The sequence below is a fragment of the Meleagris gallopavo genome, chromosome 1 (genome assembly GCF_905368555.1).
Source record: "Meleagris gallopavo chromosome 1, MGAL_WU_HG_1.1, whole genome shotgun sequence".
In the NCBI taxonomy this organism is placed as follows: Eukaryota; Metazoa; Chordata; class Aves; order Galliformes; family Phasianidae; genus Meleagris; species Meleagris gallopavo.
The window spans coordinates 14,634,512-14,655,865 of NC_139404.1; the positions used below are offsets into that span (position 1 = coordinate 14,634,512).

Genomic DNA, 21,354 nt, shown 5'->3' on the forward strand with positions numbered 1-21,354 from the left:
ACATTGTCAGTGTCACAGTCAAGTTACAAACAGGCAAATTTGGAAAAAAGAAAGGAACTATTTTTGCTGTCTTAATTACTTATCTCAGACAGCAGTCAACCTCGTTTCTGGACACACTCTTGATCTGCATGCTAAGAACTCTCCCAAATGTGGGAAATTTAGCTTCACAGACAGAGGAAAGCCACAAGAAGAAGAAGGATTAGGTTAATACATCCATCTCTGTATATTTGATACTTCTAGGCATTCACATTGCAAACCTTTAACAGATTGAACTTAATTTTGTACATGGCTAGACTTTCCATTAAAAGCTGAATAAATAAATATCAGTATGTACGACGACTAAGCTGACTTGCAACAAAAAAAGTATTTAAAGATAGTAGGTACACATTTAGGTGTGCTTAAAATGTTGTAGATGTCTTGCAAGCAAACCAAACAAAAAAAAAGGATTTTAGCTTCCTTGGGGATCTTTCTTTCTAAACAATTGACTCAATGAGAGCCTACAGTAGCACTGGACATAGCAAAACAAGCCTATATGTGTGAATTATATCCAGCTCAACTGTCTGCTAAAAGAATTGATATCACTTGTGTCTGGGTTGCAATGTATAGGACTGTCAAGTCCACATGCACAGACATATCCTTTCCCTCAGTTGCAAGATTGAAGTTAGCATTTGGTATAATCTTTATAAGTAACAAAGCACTAATTTACCTGCCCAAGTGCAGCTTTTCTTACACTTCGTTTTTTGCTCCTGTTTAACACAATCTTTCCATTTTCAATCATGAACTCATATCCTTGCTTCTGGAAGTAGATGTCACACCTTGGGAGAGTGGTTGGTTTGACCTATGAAGTAGAAGTAATGAGAAAGGATGCAGCATTGTCTCAGCAATTTTGAAGGGCTGGTAAGCAGCTAACAGGAAATCCCTATTCTTAAAACAAGCTCTATTCTCTGCTGCATGAAACCCTATAACATGGCCCAGCAACTGCTGGAAACCCTTTTCCTTCACTCTCTTACTATTAGGTTACAATTCTTCTCATCAACTGTGTCCCAGACATCTGTTTTCCATTTAATTATTGGACAGTAGGATGCATACTGTCTGTGATTATAGCTAAATATTTGTGGATGTGACCTGCAAATAAACTTTTTTTTTTTTTTTTTTTTAATTATTACTTCTCCATAGCTTCTGGACAAAACATTGGAGAAGAAATTTTAGTAAAATGTAGGCAGCGGAAGGGACACATTCCAGCAAGATGAGACGTGTCCTGTGCATGGGGGAAAATCTACCCCAATTTTGAGGAATAAATAAATGTTCTAAAAACATTATGGATAAATGCCAAATTCTTAAGGAAATCAGGCTACAATCAGTTTCTTTATGTAAGGCAGCAGGAATGAATCAAATGGAGCAGAGAACAATTTAGTTTTTCCTTTGTTAGAACTTTCCAGAAGAATCAAAGTTTGTGATAGTTTCTCCTTGAGCTGTTGGCAACTCTAACGCTTTAATTTAAATAGTTAAATTAATTTCACTAATTTATGCTAGACCAGCCCACAGCTAAGGATCAGCAAGGATAGCTTTGTAGGTCACCACAGCATGTAGTAATAGCCACAGTTATGGAAGACATAGGAGGCAAAGAAGAATCGAGGATGATCAAGGAACTAGCTTTGTATCAACCATCATATGGATCTATTTTCCATATGATGCCTTAACAGCCAACTACATACCAAGGGTGCAGAACCAGAAAGGGGCGTTGCATGCTCAGCTTCATAAATATAATAATCCAGGGGCAAAAAGAAGTAGCCTGGGGCTGGCTTATTGCACTGGCGGCCCACGATGTTGGGAAGGCACTTGCACTGACCGTCCTCTGGTGAGCACCTAGGGCAGGAGTTGGTATGGGGAGGACGTGAGTGTAGCATTTCTGGATTCTCTCAGCATGAGAGCAGCTCAGCTCCACCCTTGTTTCACCTTTGTTTCTTCCACTGTGGGACTATCTCCACTATTAAACTTCTTTCCATCATTCTCTCTCTCTCTGTTTCCTCTGTCCAATGCTGCATTTATTTAGTTCTGTTTCATCACTTAGGAGATGTGACATGTCATGCCTTTTTCCATCCGTTCCACCAGAAGCACAGATCCTTTTCTTTTCTGACCATTTGTTGCCATCTGTTTCTGTCTCTGTTTCTTGTACCCATTTTAATATCTATTACCATATCCATTCTTAAGCATCTATCCCATATACAGGACATGATGTCATTAGCATCTTTGATTTGAGTGATATGGTATTTTCATATATTTATGCTCTTGTTTCACACATCAGATGATGACTAGCCTTGACTTCTTGCTGACCAATACAAGCCAAGGAAGCTGAGGATTTGTTCTGCAGCACTGGATGTATCTAACAGGTAAGACTTCGGCCCAACAGAGTCCCGGGGAAGCCCATATGAAACAAAACTGGTCTCTTGATTAATATGTTTTGAATATGAGTCAATGCTTAAGAAAAAAAAAATTAAAAAAAAAGATATTTCTAGCTTTTGAAGTATGGAAAGAAGGCTAAGTTAAAAATGTCACTTGTACCTTCTAACTTCTACTGATATTAGGGCCACTGGTTCTCTCAAACTATGCAGCTTGTATTTTGTATTAAACTAATCTTGACTCCAGCTGATCTAAAACTGGCTTTGAAGATAGAAGATAAATCCCCCTTAAAATCACAGCTAGATCTCCAAGATCCCAACATGACTTTATACCCTTTGTGCATGATGAAACTACATCTACAGTCTATTTTCCCACTGAGTATTGAGACTCTATTAACCTAGCTAGAAAATCTAATGCTAGAGTTTGTGAATATTAAAAATGAGACAAAACTTGAAGAAGAACATTAACTTACAAGTTATCCTGGGATCCACCAATGTCACAGTCACATGGAGAACAGCCATACACGCTCTTGCCAAGACCCCAGTATCCCTCCTGGGGTAAAAAGAAAGTGAAAGATTTTTCTTAATAGCAAGTAAGGTCTTTTCCAACCTGAGTGATTCTATGATTCTATTCTATGATTGATGCTGTAGTCCACTCCTGGGATGCCAGCCTGTGTTGGCCGTGTGAGATTGCTGCTCATACCAAAATGCATGGGTGCTCAGACACTGTAGAAGAACCAGGTATTTATCCATCTGTGCAAATGAGTTGCTCTGGAAATAGCAAAGATAACATTGCATTTCCTTTTCTGTGAGTGCTGCTTCTGGTGCAAATAGATTGCACTAACTTTCACAAGCAGTAAAAAAGGATTGAATGTGTCCGTGAACGTGTCCATGCAAAATGGAAGAGTATAGCTGTAAAATTAATTTGTATTTTGACTAAATCTAATTGTTTACCTTTTTAGCAATGATTGTTCCCTTCATGATGAAAGGAAAAAAACTATGAGCTCCTGTTTTTTGTGAGAATACTGACTGCAAGTATTCTGAGAGCAGCTAAATCCACAGATAACCAGGACAGGGTGGCAGTATTTCACAGCCTAAGGCACAGAGGATGCTTTTTCCATTCATATTTCTTCATCATCCAGAGACTGCTAAGGAGAGATTGTGACTTAATCTAAGGACATCTTCAGACTGTGAACAAAGGCCGTTTTCAGCTCTTCACTGCATTCCTCATTGGTGAGCACAATCCTAGCCCATGAACACAAAGAGAGCGCAATGGAAGCCCAGACTCAAAGAGACAAACCCTGGAGCTGTCCCATGCCAGGGTGGAGACACTTCCTTGGTAAAAAGCAGATGGTCCTCATATTCCCTAAATAGCCTCATCACACAAGAAGTAACCTCCCGTACACAGAACTGATGCCATTTTCTCCTTTGATGAAATGCCATTCCAGAGCCCACAGGAAGGCAGAAGATGGGAGAGGAGACTTCTAAAACAGATGCAGAGAGCCAGCACAAAGGAACAACAAAACTGTCCAGACACATACAACACATTTCTCACAGCGCCGGCCCGTGGTGAACCGCTGGCAGAGGCACTCCCCAGTGGCAGGGTCACAGACGGAGAAAGGCAAAGTACCGGCAGCATCACAGTTGCAGGCTGTGGGGAGAAAAATGTGTGGTTGCCTCAGTTGGCCCTGGTGACAGTAACAGGGGTGGGATATGTCTGTCAGCAAGCCTCGCTCTGAGGAATGGCTGGCTGGAAGCTATCAGAGCCAGGCAGCAGCTCCCTTAATCTACAAAGTGTTTAGCAGCAAGAAGAGCCCCAAAATACTTTCTAAGGAATTTAATTACCAGGCAGAGGAGGCAAAATGTGTAACAGGCACCTCAGTCAGACTCAGATGCTTTCAGATCTCAGAAGGTTTGTTTCTGGCCCACATGCATCTTACATCAGTGATGTTTTGAGTGTGAAAACAAAAACGTGAGCGGAATGTGCAGACTGGGGTGATATTTCCATCTCCTATTTCCTCAAAAGCAATACATTTACCTCCCAATGAACACCTTCTAAATGAATTTGTAAAAACAGTTCTGACTGTGGCTTCCCGGGAAGAGTCAAAAGTGTCTTCTGAAGACCAAGAACATGCCCTTGACATGAGATCATAGCAGCCAATTGGGTATTTTGTAACACAGAGAGTATCCGTGAGTTACTGTGTGCATCTGTGCATTTAACTACTCCCACCTCTTAAAAATGCTTTGTGAAGAACAAAAGTGGCAGTTTACATACGCTGGCAGCCCTGTGGGTCGCTGCCTCTCAGCCCGAAGTGGTTGGCCTTGCACTTGTCACAGCGGACACCCTCCGTGTTCTCCTTGCACGGGCACCGGCCTGCCACCGTTCCCAGCACAGGGTCTGTGCGGCTCTCACATGCACCATGGTGCAGTGTGCCCTCTGGGTCACAGCTGCAGGCTACAGGCAGGGACAAAGAGACATAGAAAAGCATATTTAGATATAGGCATGAAATTGTACAACTGCAGCTGTTAAAGTTCAGCGTTGTTGTGAAGACTAGAGATGTCCATCCATACCTGCTGTGCTGGCGGCTGCACATTTAAAGTACAGTCACTATTAAGAAATATTTCGAGAGGGTTTTCAAGATCAACTTTTTCTCTGGAGGAGAGTTTCAGTCTTCACTTTAGTAGAAATTTACCCTTCTCCTTAGGCAGAAATGAGTGTTGCTCATCCACTCCCTGATCTCCCACTTGGAGGGAAGAACCAAGGCTCTGTGCTTCTGGGGATGCTTTTGTGAAAGCTGCAGTATACAGAGGGGTACCACCAAGGACCTCCCTCCCCAGGGATGGCTTGAACTGGCCATGGCTGAGTAATTTGCTAGAAAGGATGGGATCAGCAGGGACCACTGCCTTCATGATATATCTCACTTTCTATTCAGGCTGTTTCTCACCGCACTGCTAACATCTACCACATCACTTCCCTGGATAATCTCCCCTTGGATCCTTAAGAACTTTCCATGCCAATCAATTATGACAAATTATACTCCAAGCATCTTTCCTATCCTGTGATAATACTGAACTAACTTTTCAAAAGACAAGCTTGCATGCCTGAAAGCTTATTTTTAAGTATATGACAAATATCTAGAAAAGATATTCCTCCTCCCACCATTTCACTCCTGTAATTCATGACTATCACAAAAGCAACAGCACTACTGCTGGTCTGTTTTCTACTGATGCTGTTCAGAAAAAATGAGATTGGCCCTTCCTGTGGCAGGGGGGTTGGAACTTGTTGATTCTTGGGGTCCCTTCCAACCCAAGCCATTCTTTGATTCTGTGATTCTGTGATGACATCCCTGCTGGACTGAAAGCTCAGTTTAGCAGTGAGCTGGAATATGCGGCTCCCTGTACAATGCTATTTCAAGGACAGTGTTGTGCAAATATTTTGTAAGGTAGTTTGGAAGTTGTAGGTTCAGAAATACTTCTACAACCACATACAAGTATGAGGATGCAATAGGGCTCAGAGGAAATAGATGCTAAAATAGGGAATCTTACGGAGGCATACGTGAGGGTCCGAGATGGCTTTGTGTGGATCCTGGTAAAAGAAGAGCTTGCACTGATCACAGTGTTGCCCTGTGGTGTTGTGCTGGCAGTCCTCGCAGACCCCACCGCTGACCCCACCACTGGCCTGGTACACAGCCATGTCGAAGTGGCACCTGCCAGAGTGGCCATTGCAGTTACAGCCTGCAGCCAGAAACAAACAGGGGATAATTAACACCACAGTTCCTACTATGTCTTGCCACCACTGTGTCTACCTTTACAACAGGTTTACTTGTTACGCATCTGATTTCAACGTTCCTGCAAGATTACAGCCTTCCAGTCCTTGCACTTTACCACTAGGGGCAAATTGCAGCATACAGATTCTGCAAACAACGGTGCTCATATTGCAAATTCTGGTTTTGCTGCCATGGACAATATTTATTGGATTTACATATACAGCAAAGCAGGAATATAATGATGCTAAGACTGGGGACTAATTAAAAAAAAAAAAACAGCACACAACCGAATCTGAAACACAAGACAGCGGAAAAATGTTGGAGAGAAGGGGGGAAAGACCAGAGGTGAAGAATGCTAAATCTCTCACCTTCAGAAGTGAGCAGTCTGCATAGGAGGCAGTTCTGAGTCATTTCAAAGCCTTGTCTTGGGTATCTATTCATGTCTTAAAGTAAAAACCAAGTCAGGAGGACCATGGCAGCAGGCTCCAGGCACCTTGTGCAGGGCTGGCACTACACAGGTGGCACCATTTCAGGCTGGCATAGCAGCTGCCAGACCTTGTGAGAAACTGTGTGTGCTTCCAATCATGCCTCAAGGAGACAAGTCCTCAGCCTGCCATTTCCCCCCCCACAGGGAGCAGCAGCATCCCCCCATAAAATGCCCTACAGGCACCAGAACTGGACCCTACCTACACTTTGAGAAAAACCCACACAGGTGTGTCTGCCTGTTACAGAGTAGGGAACACTCCTCCACTGAAGAAAGTACCCGATATAGATCTTCATCTATTATCTCTTTTACGTCCTACATTATTCATAATTGTGGAAATAAATAATTCAGCCTTGTCTAAATGCTTGTTTCATTTGCAAGAAAGACCCTAAGTTAAGCAATAAATGATCTTCTGGCATCAGCAGCTTTTCCTTTACTTTTCCTTTTCTCTTTATTAAAAATAAGAATGTGAAAGTTCACCTTCTAGGGCAACAGCACCGATGAACACATGAATCCATCTGTTTTTTCTAGATGAGGCATGGAAAATGTTCCATCCCAGAAACCATCCGACAGTACATTGTGCTGAGACTGTGCTGCACCCACCCCCCAGTAATCACAAAGGAAAAAAAAATATGTTTGAGTTTTGGAGCCATATAAAAAAAAAAACGAGTTACGTTTGCAAGCATTGTTTTGTGCCCCTTCAGCTGGCCTCCAGGGAGCGTCGTTGTAGAAATCTTTACATCTTTCACAGGACAAGCCTTCAGTGTTGTGGCGGCAGAGACATCGCCCATGCACCTGCAAGGTGGTGAGACGGATGAGATGCAAGGTGGTGAGGAGAGGAGAGGAGAGGAGAGGAGAGGAGAGGAGAGGATAGGATAGGAGAGGAGAGGAGGAGGAGGAGGGAGGAGAGGAGAGGAGAGGAGAGGAGAGGAGAGGAGAGGAGAGGAGAGGAGAGGAGAGGAGAGGAGAGGAGAGGAGAGGAAGGAGAGGAGAGGAGAGGAGAGGAGAGGAGAGGAGAGGAGGAGAGGAGAGGGGATTCTTTTCAGTTTTATGGAAGGAAAACATAAAGGCATCCTTTCATCTCCCAACTGAAACAGATGTGGATCAAAATAATGTTTCCTGTATGTCTGCTGGTGTAATCTGTTCCTGATGGCTCTGTTGCCTCCATTAAGATTTAAAGTTATTTTTTCTTCCACTACTACTGTAAGTCTCAATGCTACAAAACAGCCACTAGACTTCATTAGGACACCTAAATCGAGTTATATCCTTTCAGGTAGTACATCTGTATTCATAAGAAGAGCTCTAACCCCTACTGAGTTGCTTATGCTATTATAAAATCTTATCTGCAAATACAGTCAATAGTAATCTGCTTGAGGTACACCAGCAAGATTGGGGAAATTCAAAGCTCTTTGGCTCCCTCAGCTGACAAAATGCTCATTTATTTGAGGAAAAGTTTGGAGAATGCCTACAAACTTTAACCCAATAGTTTTAAAGCTGCTGGGCAACATTTAGGAAAAAAAGTACTTCTAGTGACACCAGTGGAGACTTCAATATTTTTTATTTCTATCTCCCTCTTCCTACATGTGTTAATTCTGAGAAATATATTTCCCAAAGAAAAAAATCCGATCTCTTTATCCCACAAGTAAAGAATTTGAAATAATCTCTCTGAATTTTTTTAATAATCAATTTTTCATGGGTTAGCTTTGCATTATTGGCCATTCTTTGTGCTAATGTCTTTGTCCCTGCTGCAGAGCCCCTGAGCCCAGCTGGAGCATGGAATTCACCCAACAAGCAGCCAGTCAAGTCTGCGCACAGCACAGGCTGCTTACTGCATTATATTTGCACCATTACAGCTCTGGTATTTTGCTGCTGTTATCGACATGTCACGTCCCAGTTGCTTGTGAAATACCACACTGATGCCAACAAAGACACAGCTTCTGAGAAATCTGGCCCAGAGTTCTGAAGGAAGAAGTTGTATCAAAACACTGGGGTTGCAAATGGTTAATCCAAAGGTCATCAGAGACCTTCCTTCCTCTCCCTTCTTCTATCTTTCCATCCCTTCCTCTCTCCTTCCCTCCATTCCTTCCTTCCACCAAAACACCAGGCAAGGATTTAATAGTATTAATGACGCACCATGCCAGGCTGATGAAAGACATCACCCCGCAGATTCTGTATGGGATCACAGTGGCTGGCATGGCCATTGCAAAAGCAGTTGCCCCGCACAACCATCTCGTAGACAGCATAGTAGTACTTCTCAAGGGGATCACCATGCCTTCTTCCAAGAAGAGCATCCCCGAGGGTATGGAGTTTGGTAAAATTGATCCTTAGGTTTGTCATTGTAATGAGCTCTGGAAAGAAAGAAAAGAAATGAGGAGCCCAAGCTGACTTGAGAATGAAGAGGGTCAAATTTACAGCTTGCATAAAACATTCAGTAAATCCCTCATAGTGAAGAAATTGTTAAAATGGTCTGATATGGGCCTGGACAAGTGACTTGCTCCTAGTAGACAACTTCCCTGGTACAGCCCTGATCTGGCTAAGCAATGGTTCCCCAGCCAGTGCCTCATGAGCTCATGAGCAACACCCAAGTGGCAGGGAAGATTAGGCCATCTGGTCCTGGAAGGAAAGATAGTTTAGCTGCATGGATGGGCTTTACAGAGCTGGGCCATTTGTGCCATTTGTCTGTAGGTCTATGGGACAAGATTGGCCCTTTAAAAATTTATTAGTACAGATGTCTTCCTATGATCCTTTGGTACGCATTTTTCAACATCATTATTAACACCAGTTGAGCTTTTGCTCCTCTTGGTGTGCAGAGTAAGCAACACTCATAAATTCTCACTTTCACTCTCACTGGTGAAAACTTGCATTGTTCTTACCTTGGATATATGGCACATATGGGTTTTCTATTTCAAAGCTAGGATCCAAAGCTTTTAAGACAACCTGCAAATCAGATTAAAACAGCTCTGTAAGTCATGGAAGATATTCTTTTTGCATATAAATTCTATTCTACGACCTGAGATCCATTAGTTACTGGTGTCACTTTACTGATCCCATCAAATTAAAACCAAAGTCTTGGCCCCAGTTCAGCAAGTTCTCTCACCCTTTCAGCCTGGCTTTGGCTGCCAAAAAGCCCTTCAGTAGCAGAGGCTGATAGGGAACCAAGAGCTCTTATGAGGAAGAGCTCTCATGTGAACTGGGAAAACAGGAAAGAGCGCTAGAAGGCTTTATGCATGTTGTTTTATGAGTTCATTTGGATATGAAACTGAGGGTAGTATGCTGTGATTTTCTCTCTTATGCCTGAAAAGTCAAGAGCACTTCATGACTCAGGATCTCTGTAAGTAAATATGATGGACATAAAAGCAAGACTCTCAGCTCCAGAAAGCTAGCCATGATCTCAGTCACCGACTCTTGGCAGTACCTCGCCTTCAGTGGAGGGCTCAATGTCTGAATATCTTGAATCACAAATGACGTCTCCCACACCTTTTGATGGACCAGAAGAGATGTTGGGAAAAGAAGCTGCACAGTCCTGTGCAAAATACCTAAACACTTTCCAGGTCTGACCAAAGTCGACGGAGCGCTCAACCAGCATTGCTGCGGGCCGAAATGTCTGCAAGAAACATTATTTCGAGAATTCCTTAATGAGGGAGGGGAGATTTAGGTTGGATGTCAGGGGGAAGCTCTTTACAAAGAGAGTGGTGAGGTGCTGGAACAGGCTGCCCAGAGAGATTGTGGATGTCCCGTCCATGGAAATGTTCAAGGCCAGATTGGATGGGGCCCTGAGCAGCCTGGTCTAGTATTGAATGTGGAGGTTGGTGACCCTGCGTATGGTAGGGGGGTTGGAGCTTGATGATCCTTGAGGTCCCTTCCAACCCCGGCCATTCTGTGATTCTGTGATTCTGTGATTCTGTGAGGCACTGATTAGGCATCTCAGGGATAATTGTGTTGACAGTCCTGTTTGGGGGATGCCAACAGCTGCCAACTATATTTCTATGTTTGATGTGCCTGCAGGCACACTGTACTATTTGCATGAGACTGAAGAAACCATATTCCTCATCTCAACCACCTCAGGAGAAGAGAAGGGCAATCTTCCATATAGAATCATAGCATCATAGAATGGCTTAGCTTGGAGGGGACCTGATCTAGTTCCAACCCCTTGCTGTGGCAGAATTGCCACCTGCCAGATCAGGCTGCACAGGAGATTATTTTATAAGTAGATTATTTTTTAAGAAAGGAAACTATAACAATACAGGAATTTTGTTAAAAAAAAATTAAAAAAAATTGTAGCCATCTAAGTGGACACAATGGGTAAGCTTAAGAAGACAGAATTAAACTTGAAAGAACCACCTCACTTAGAAATGTCTAAAGTATTTGGACTTAATTTCATAGTTTATTTTTCAGATTTAATTATCAGATTTATAGAAAATAGGACCGGAAGGCACGTGAATGAGAAGCTACTCAGCCTACTACTTTCCCTAAGGCAGGATCAGCTACAACTTAACCATACTTGACAGGTGTTTATCTAACCAGTTCCTACAAACCTCTGAGGATGGTGCTTTCACTGCTTCCCTAAGCAATTTATTCCTGTGGTTAAAGAATTAGTGTATAAAATTACATAAAAGATGTGCATATAATACCTTAAAGGTCAGGATGAGATGGCTGAACTGGAATAAAGTTTCTAGGTCCAGTCTAATACTGACATGGTCAACACCTGAAAAAGAATGAAAATGAAGTGAAGAGCACAAATCACACACTGGAGGGGCTGCTAAGGCAGTTTTCCTTGGGGAATTCACAGATGCCTTTTCCAGCCAAAGCAGCCAGGCTCCCTATGGCATCCTGGGAGACCAAGTCAGCTCCCTCTGGGACTGTGCGTGCAGTGGGACCTGCAGTGCTGGAAGTTGGAGGCTGTGTGAAATGGCTGGAGGTCTTGTTCATAGCATTCAGATGGCAAGAGATGGTGATGGCAAGGTTCTGGGTGTAAGTCTTCCTGTAACCACGTGAATTTTTTAAAAGTCCTCCAATGATTTTCTTTGTTTCTGACAAACACAAACTTATAAAAATATGAGGTGTTCACACAAAATTGATCTGTTAAATCCTTCTATACCGACAGAGTTGAAATTCATCATGAGCAGAACTATAAGATCAGGAGACCTCATCTCAAAGGAAGGGTGGGGAGAGCAAGAAGGGATCTTCTCACAACTGGTCCACTGCTCTACTGACAGTGGGGCCCCAAACTGATGACAGTGCCTTGCTTACACACCAGGAAACAATAAGGCTTAGGATTTTCTAGTTGGGTACTACTCTGTCCTTACACATCTGGAGGCAAACATACCTTGTGCAACAAACACATCTCCCTGAAAAGCAGGTACCCTAGAACAATGCACATCCACTGCATATTACAAAACAGTGCTGCAGGTCTTCCATTCAACTCTTGGAAGACACTGTGCTTAAAATTTGCCTGTAGAAAAACAGAATTTCTAAAGTCCAATATTTTTACAGAGGAATAGGTTAAAGTCCTGTAGTACTGCTAACTCAAGGAGTATGTGAGGCTTTGTCTCACTTCGTTATGAAGGCCAAGTAGTGAATAATTACGGAAGTAAATCTAACTACAAGCAGCAACCTTTTGTCAAGGAAACTTACCATTTTCTGACTGCCACCATTTTTTTTTCCTATCTGGCTCAAAAGTTGTGATAACGTTTTCAATCATGTGGCTGTTGTGTTGAGTATAGGGATTATATGGATACCTGGAATCACAAACAAAGCACTTCTGTTCAGCCTAGAAAACAAGAAGAGCAGAATAAAAGATGAGTTTGGTCTCTTCTCAAAAGATTTGGTAGACATGTATTTGTGTTTGTGCAGGCTCTGGCCTGAAGTCAGGCAGCAGAGGCACTGCAGGGGAAGACTGGCTCTTTAAGGCCTGAGGGGCCCTTCAAGAGGAACATTCCCTACATCATTTGTCTGTATTTTTTTCTCTCTTTTGCACATTGGCCAGGAGCAGCAGAGAGATGCTGTTGTACAGATGGAAGGGAAGGCTGGGTCCAGACAAAATGTGAAAGGTCTGGGTTGATACCATCAACACAACCAGTGCCTTCTGTGGGCAGAGTGGAGAACTGGGATGTCAGCAGCACCCAAAGTGGGGAATCAGGAGGTACCACTCCAGCACTTTGTCCAAGGCTGACAGGTTGACAGAAAACAGAAGGCAGTTCTGTGAGCAGAACAGGAGCAGGGAAGAGATGCCTGCCCAGCGTGCTCAAACAACAGGGAAACATAGGAACTGTCTGCACATCTCTGTATTATGAAATCACCTAGGAATCATTTACATTTAAATAAATATACAGATGAGAATTCAAAAGTGTGCTATAATCCACGTGTTTTAAATATTATGAAAAATATATATTATATTCAGCCATTCTACACTGTACTTTGTGATTTGGCCACAATAACCCTATGCAGTGTTATAGGCTTGGGGACGAGTGGCTGGATGATTGTGAAGAGGAAAGGGACCCGGGGGTGTCGGTTGATGCTCGGCTGAACATGAGCCGACAGTGTGCCCAGGTGGCCAAGAGGGCCATCAGCATCCTGGCCTGCATAAGAAATAGTGTGGCCAGCAGAAGCAGGGAGGTGATCATCCCCCTGTACTCAGCACTGGTGAGGCCGCACCTTGAGTATTGTGTTCAGTTTTGGGCCCCTCACTACAAGAAAGACATTGAGGCTCTGGAGCATGTCCAGAGAAGGGCAATGAAACTGGTAAGGGGTCTGGAGCACAAGTCTTATGAGAAGCGGCTGAGGGAGCTGGGATTGTTTAGTCTGGAGAAGAGGAGGCTCAGGGGAGACCTCATTGCACTCTACAACTTCCTGAAGGGAGGTTGTGGTGAAGAGGGGTTTGGCCTCTTCTCCCAGGCAACGAACAGGACCCAGGGGAATGGCTGCAAGTTGTACCAGAGGAGATTTAGGTTAGAGATGAGGAAAAACTTTTTCTCTCAGAGAGTGGTCAGGTACTGGAATGGCTGCCCAGGGAGGTGGTGGAGTAACCAACCCTGGCAGTGTTCAAGAGGCGCCTGGATGAGGAGCTACGAGATATCGTTTAGTGCCTGTGCTAGCAATGGTGATGAGAAGACGGTTGGACTAGATGATCTTACAGGTTGTTTCCAACCTTATGATTCTATGATTCTATGAGTGATGAAGTTACAATCTGTAAGATAAGGCAGAAGCACAAAAACCACTCATCTCATTTTACAAAGCTTCAATAAGGAGCGCTCCGGTTATCTCAGCATTTGGTACTGTGTACACCCATGCTCTGGTGTATACAGACACACTATGTGACACTCATTCCATTTATGTTTAAGGTTGCACCATGAAAATATCTTTGTGCCCCAAATGACAAGCACGTGCATGTCCTTGCAGGCACATCTGCCAGATCCCATCTGCCCTTGAAGCACACAGCTTTGCACTTTGCAGCACCGAGTACTTTTCCTTTCCAAACACATGTAAGTAGTAAGCCCAATTACAGGGCTAAAACCCATTTAACCTACGCTTAGAAATAAATAAAGGCATTATTCTAAATAAGGCACAGTTATCAAAAGTGCTTCTTTTCAAATGCAAAAAAGTTGAACTCTGATTTTTTCAATCTGAATTTTCATTAAAACATTCCAACCAAGTCTGGGCTTCTGGCAGCTTGCCACATTGACTGGCAAACCTTCATACACCAGGTTTGTTCCTGCCATGGTTCCCTTGTCATGACACAGGTCATCAGAAGGGGAATGTGGGGAGGAAGAATGCAAAGCTTCCTGGCTTGCCTCCAGGAGTACTGGTGGGAAGTACTGATTTCAGTGGAATTCTGTAACATACTTCAGGTAGCAGATACATAGAAGGAGAGCTGGTACAGCAGGTTACACTGCCAGAGCATAATCCAGCTTTGGGAATCAGCAGGACTCGTAACTTGCATTGCCTTCAGAAGGCAGCCACTGGGGGTCAAGATGTATTGAGGCAGCAGTAAATCACAGGGATTATTGCAGGAACAGCTGCTCTTTTTCATGAGTCTGTATTTACATAATTCAAAGGATAAGTACAGGCAAGTGAAAAGATCAATTTTTTATCACTCTTTGATCTCATCTTAAAAAGAAAAAGAAGGAAGTCCTCCAGCCGAGGGCCAGAAGTGAAATGGCTCTTTGTGCTGGGCTACCAAGCCGAGCAAAGGCTCAGAACACAGCCACAGAGTGCCCAGGATTCCTTTGTTCAAACAACCTGGGGAAAAACTGAAAAAGGTGAAGAGAAGCTCAAAAGAGCTTTCAGAAGTGGAAAGAACTGTTTACATTTTGCAGAAAAATGCAATTGCAGTGAGTAACAGGGAGCAGTGTTCAGCATCATCTCAGTATGGCAGTTTTACTTTGTAAATATTTCACAACATTATGCCAGAAGATAATAAACTAAATATTTTTGATTGCTTATAAATGAAATGGTATTTTATTAACTTCCTCTTCACCCTGCAGATGGTATTTAGTAAAAATATTTCTGCTTGAGAGGATATGTTAGCTCAGCAGGGCCAAGTCTTGCAGGATGCGTAGCAGAGGAAGTCCATTTCTGCTGGCCAGTGGTTCCAAACATCTGATGGACACTTAGGTTCCCCACAGGTGCTTCCCCAGGAGGGATCTGTTTGACTGCCCACATTTCGTGTCTGCCTATCCACCTACATGGCCAAAGATTGTGTTTTCTCCCTCTCTCAGATGTGGCTTTTCTGCTTTCATCAACATTGGTTTTATTTCACATCAAGTGACATGTGAGGACGTGGCATGAATCTCTTAGTAGGCTGCTTTAAGTCTCAGCACTGTATGGCACATGTCCCCCAGTAAAGGCATGTCAAAGTCCATGCCCATCCTGCTAAGCACACACACACGCGCCAGCTGTGTCTTCATCTCTGAGCGGGGAAAGACTGGCAAAGTAAAGCTCCCTCGGATATTTGCATCTCATGGATGTTTCTCACTCTGGAGAAGCTGTGCACCACTGAAGGCTGTTTGCTGTTTTTGCCAAATCCTCCTTATGCGCTGCAGCGAGGCGCAGCCTTCCACCAGGCTTCTTTCATGCTATCTCATAATTTTTCAGACAAGACCAGGGGAAGTTTCCCAGTCTGGGCAGCTTCCTTTTACAGAAAAGAACATTGCTAGTCTGGAGAGTTCAGTTTATTAAAAATAAAAAGCAAACCAACCTCAAGGTAGCCTATAATGCAGTACTTCTGGGGGCTGTTCACTCCACAGGTTGAAGAGGCCACTAGTTGCTTGCTGCGACCCAGGAGGAGGTCCCCAACGGCCGGGTGGCAGGACCCAGCCCTGCAGTCATCCTGTGCCTGCCGGAGTCCCACCAGCACTGCGTGCAGAAGTAGATCAGCGAAAGATTAAACTGGTTCACATACTCAGCAAGGCTCTCTGCAGAAAATCAGTGATGTTCTAACATCAGCAGAAAAGTAAATTGTCCTTTGTCTATTCTCCTGTCCTTAATCATATTACCTGATAGAATCTGGAAGAGCTTAGCTCATGAACACACCTGCTGCTAAATCATTAAAAAAACAGAGCTAGCATATTGCAAATGTACACTAAACCATATTCTCAGCATTTTGCTGTCCATCAAAGATGCCAATCTGCTAGGAGCAATAATGTACTAAGCATCCCATCCTGGCATACCCAGAGTCAGCGCTGCTGCAAGCAGAATCACAGGCATTACAACTGACTTTGTGAACAGAGCCAGATTCTAATTCATTCTGCTGGTTTGTGCTGAGTTCTCAAAGTTGTATTGATGAAACCAAGGCCAGGCATAAAGTTAGAAGTGCCTATGATTTTCTGGTGATTTGCAATGAACATTCTGCTCTGGTCCCAGCACCTTCCATTCAAAACATGGAATGGTCATTAATAATTGAACAGAATAATTTGAACTTCTGTAAATAATTGTGAGATTTTTTTGGTTTATTTTGCCTGAAACTACTTTAACTATTTTTTTTCCAATATGTCAAGAGTTCTCTTACAGGGTTTGTCCTTTTAAACAAGTTCTATCCTGAAACCGTGAACAGGAATGGGTACCTTCGAGGCTTCATCTACTCAGTTTTACTTGGCTCAACTTGTTATAAAAAGTACAGTTAAAAAAAAAAGTACGATCAATACATGAAGATCTCACAGGCGCACAAAAAGCAGTAATGCAAATACAGCACTAAATATATTTACTTTGTTGTTTTTTTTTTTTTAACGATGAATATTTCTACAAAGTACTGCAATTGATAGGTTTGAGTTCATAGCTCAGGCTATACTTTAGGCACTGAATGAAACTTGTCTTGTTAAGTATAAAGCAACACATATGTTTGGTTAGTCTGCCCTTATTTATTTATCCAGGTTCACCATGTATTAGCTGTCACCAGATACTGGATGCCCCTTTCAGGAGCTGATTCAGGCTTAATCACAACATACATCTTTTGTTTGTATTTAAAGTTTCTTATACTCCCTAAGCAGGAGTATAAGAAACAAGGACTCACAACATCACAAGTCTCATGCATTTTAATTGTGTAGACAAATGAAGCATCCTAGAAGTCTTGAAGAAACATATAAATGACATGATAGTATTTCAAAATTGGCCCAAATAACTGTACTGTATATACTTACTGAGGTGCAACAGAAGGGCCAGCCAAACCTCATGTCTCTGCATGGAGCTCAGGCTGATCTGGCTGGAAGAGAAGAGCCAATGGGTCACACAATGCCCATTTGCCCCAGGGCATGCCTTGTGCATGGGTTTTCATGGAGCTGTCTTTCAGCAAAGGGATGGAACCACAGTAAAAACACCAAGATTAAAAACAAATACTGGTCTTGACTTTGTTTGGGTGGAAAATTCTCATGACAGTTCTTTTTTCAGAATGGGATCAAAGCAGAGGGATATCTCACACGTACTTTTGCAAAAGACCATAAAACATATATATACAGTTTAAAATAGAAATTAAATGTTATCATCAAAACTTCTGTGGCATTCAAATATAAACTATTTAATCCTAATTAGCCTAAAATCAGGTGATACAGATTTTGGTCTCATTAGGATCACAGAATCACAGAATCAGAATCACAGAATTGTAGCGGTTGGAAGGGACCTCTAGAGATCACCGAGACCAACCCCCCTGCCAAAGCAGGTTCCCTACACCAGGTCGCACAGGTAGGCGTCCAGGCGAGACTTGAATATCTCCAGAGAAGGAGACTCCACAACCCCCCTGGGCAGCCTGTTCCAGTGCTCCGTCACCCTCACCGTGAAGAAGTTCTTACGCACATTCGTGCGAAACTTCCTATGCTGCAGCTTATGTCCGTTTCCCCTCGTCCTGTCTCCACGTACCACTGAAAAGAGACTGGCCTCACCGCTATGGCCGCCACACCTCAGATATTTATAAACCTGGATCAGGTCCCCTCTCAGTCGTCTTTTCTTAAGGCTGAACAGACCCAGTTCACTCAGCCTTTCTTCATAGGGGAGATGCTCCAGGCCCTTCACCATCTTTGTGGCCCTCCGCTGGACTCTTTCCAAGAGATCCCTGTCTTTTTTGTACTGGGGAGCCCAGAACTGGACACAGTACTCCAGATGAGGCCTTACCAGGGCAGAGTAGAGGGGGAGGATCACCTTCCTCAGCCTGCTGGCCATGCTCTTTTTAATGCACCCCAGAATGCCATTGGCCTTTTTGGCCACGAGGGCACACTGCTGGCTCATGGCCAACCTGTCGTCCACCAGGACGCCCAGGTCCCTCTCTGCAGAGCTCCTCTCCAGCAGCTCATCCCCCAGCCTGTATTGGTGCATGCAATTAAATTAGAGATACAAGTATTAGCCAATATATAACCAAATATTTAAGTGCAGTGAAGAAAATAGATAAAGTTACTATCAGTGCAAAAGACTTCTTTGAAGGAGACCTCAGAACTCATGGGAGGATTGCTGTGGCTTTTACTTCACATCCTTCCTACTAACATTCTTTCAGTGGAAGGTGTTATTTGCTAACACAAGAACTCTATTGGAAAAAAAAAAGGCAGAAATGGATGGAAAATATGGTTCAGCATCCTTCCACCATATAGAGCTTCCAAACCACAGCCTGATTTCACTTTTGTGTCTCCCACCTCTTTCTCCATCTGTATGCACTGATGGAATCAGCGTGTTCTGATGCCACCCCGGCTGCTGGGGCGTCCCCATGTGTCACCCCAAATCGTCTTAGACAAAATACCCCATTGTGTCAGAACAGAGCAACTGTTCACATAAGCAAAAGCATTCAAAGTATTTCAGATTTTACAGGCTCCACATAGGCTTGGTTCACACAACTTCAATCGGTACATGAGAGAATAGACATGCCTATGTGGTTGTTTCAGCAATCAGGAGTAATCTATGTATCTTTGTAATTACATGTCCCATTCACACTCCATACCAATGATATTCTTTAAACGTGACTCACTTTAGCAGACAAAGACCAGCAAAACCCCAACACACTACAGTTTCACACTTAGCAGGAAAATTAAATACTGGAGATGTCTTACCTGTATTTCAAGCAGTCGAGTGCTTCAGCTGGAAGTGAACTGCACAGAATGCAAGAAGCAAGTAAAGGCATACCTGTGCACTTCAGCTGAACAAGATCGTGTGTCCCCTGAGGCACCAAGGTGTAGGTGAGAATGAGACCTGGCCTGCAACCTGCCAAGGGGGTGATTTGTGAAGTCACTCTGATGGGGCTTCTGGCATTAGCAAGTATGTGCAGTGAAAGAATATTGTGACAGGCAGAAAAGGTTCTTACAGCTTCAATGAGAAGATAAGGATTCTTAAACAACAACTCTAATTGTTGTTAGCCACATCTTGGAGCCTTCACCACTACTTAGCATCAGAAGTCCAGTGGTACTGGTTTAATTGAGTGCAGAATAAAAACAACTCCTCCTCGCAGCAGGGGTGCAAAGTGACAGAAAGAGCAGGGTTTGGGCTTTGGGGTGGCTGCAAATATGCCTGTTCAAAAGCTGTGACCAAAGCCCATGTGGATGTAACAAGTCAGCTTCAAGTTAGCTCAAACTCTGGGTCAATGGCATGAACATTATTTCCTTTTTTTTTCCCGATCAAAAGCTAAAGACACCACGACAACTTGAGTACAGCCTCAGTGCTGACTTTCAACAGATGTTTTTGCCTGTGCCCTCACCTGCAAGCACCTGCAGTGTGGTGCAGGGCCTACACTGCCATCTTGAGAAGCACTGCAAAGGAGCAGCTCCAAGATGGCGCATACCCACTTGTGCTCAAGCAGCGGCCATTTGTGGATGGCTTTGTCAAATCTGTAGCCCTTTGATTTCAATTTTCAGAAGAGTATATCATCTTGGATACATATTTTTAGTTTTGATCTACTTGTTATTAGTCCTTCTCTGTCTGCCTGTAAGGCCTAGTTCGTGGCTGTCTGTAAAGCATCACACCCTCAAACAGAAAATTTTCTAAATGTGCAAAATATGTCATAAACTAAATGCTGCTTTTCTTTCGATAGCTCCTATCCTTTTAGAAAAACAAGCAAGCAAACAATAAACAGATGGATGATCATAATGTAGTGTTCAGTGCTGTGTCCTCTGCTACTACTTTGAGAACTCATTCTAGCAGAAATAATGCATACACTTACATTTTTGGAAATTATCTTCCACAAGTGCACATGGAAATTAGTTGTGGGAGACTTTTTTCAGGCCAATTTAATCTGCATTTTGTTTGTATTCATACCTGACCAACTATTTATTTAAATTTCTCCATATTATATTATTATTTATTTTTTGAAATTAAAAAAAAAAAAGACTAAGTGATAAATTAAGATATTAATTCCACTTTTTATCTGTAAGCAGTATGTCAAATGCATTCTGAAGGAATAACACATAACTGAAGAAAGCATTATTATTGTGATGCTACTAAATTATAGAATGGCTGACATTTTATCAGCACATTTGGTAGGGAATTCAGATTTTGTTACAGAGAAGTTATGTGAGAAGTAAATATGAAGGAAGATTTATTTCCAGAATATTGCTGGTCCTGTGTTTTGATTTATGTCGGACCCTGAACAAGAAAGAGGTTTTAAAATGCTTGAGGCGGGGATTAAGGAACTTCTATCTCACTTCTTTAATCTCTCCCCTGGTAAAAGATCTGGATTTATAGTGCTTACTTATCCCATGCTGGCTGGAGGGTAGACGGCATTGGTGCATGATTTTTCAAGTCATCACAAGTCGTACAGTTGTAATTTCTTAGGTCTTAGGAATATCCTTAACGCAAAAGGAAAAGAACTGCAAGCACTTGGGCATATTTTCATTTCACAGACACCAACCAGCAGTGAGGAAATGGAATGGGTAAAGGCTGCAGCCTTGGTGCCCTAGTTACACTTCAGTGTGTGGCACCAATCCGTGTAGGTGTACACTGCCCTCCCATTAATATGTTGAATAAACACCTCTATGGGTATATGATTTTTTTTCTCTTCAATGAAAATGAAAAAGTATCAGAAAAAGTATATAAATAATTATGGTTTTCTTTGAAGTTATGATATGAAATAAAATAATTTGAGCCTGGGATTCTTCTTGCCAACAGAAAAATAAGTACCTCCTCTAAACAAGTTACCTGGGCTTCCTGGAGCCAGGGGAGAAAGACAGGGACTCCTGCAGGGTCCAACCTACCACATCTTTTAGATACTTACCTAGAAGGATATATCAGTCTCTGGAGGTAT

General features: G+C 42.8%; 1 protein-coding gene across 1 annotated transcript in view; it reads right to left on the bottom strand.

Moving 5' to 3' along the window:
• The window catches only part of LAMB4 (laminin subunit beta 4), a 45,294-nt gene extending 26,461 nt beyond the window's left edge, over positions 1-18,833 (bottom strand). Inside the window, exons 1-14 of the mRNA XM_085216864.1 lie at positions 18,761-18,833; positions 15,847-16,004; positions 12,285-12,420; positions 11,282-11,355; positions 10,066-10,254; positions 9,524-9,587; positions 8,784-8,998; positions 7,325-7,445; positions 5,946-6,134; positions 4,675-4,854; positions 3,941-4,050; positions 2,873-2,952; positions 1,716-1,866; positions 707-838 (exon numbers count right to left, since the gene is read on the bottom strand). Of these exons, the coding sequence (XP_085072990.1) occupies positions 707-838; positions 1,716-1,866; positions 2,873-2,952; positions 3,941-4,050; positions 4,675-4,854; positions 5,946-6,134; positions 7,325-7,445; positions 8,784-8,998; positions 9,524-9,587; positions 10,066-10,254; positions 11,282-11,355; positions 12,285-12,420; positions 15,847-16,004; positions 18,761-18,833 (1,872 nt within the window). The remainder of the gene's footprint in view (positions 1-706; positions 839-1,715; positions 1,867-2,872; positions 2,953-3,940; positions 4,051-4,674; positions 4,855-5,945; positions 6,135-7,324; positions 7,446-8,783; positions 8,999-9,523; positions 9,588-10,065; positions 10,255-11,281; positions 11,356-12,284; positions 12,421-15,846; positions 16,005-18,760) is intronic.
• Positions 18,834-21,354: the final 2,521 nt, after the last annotated feature.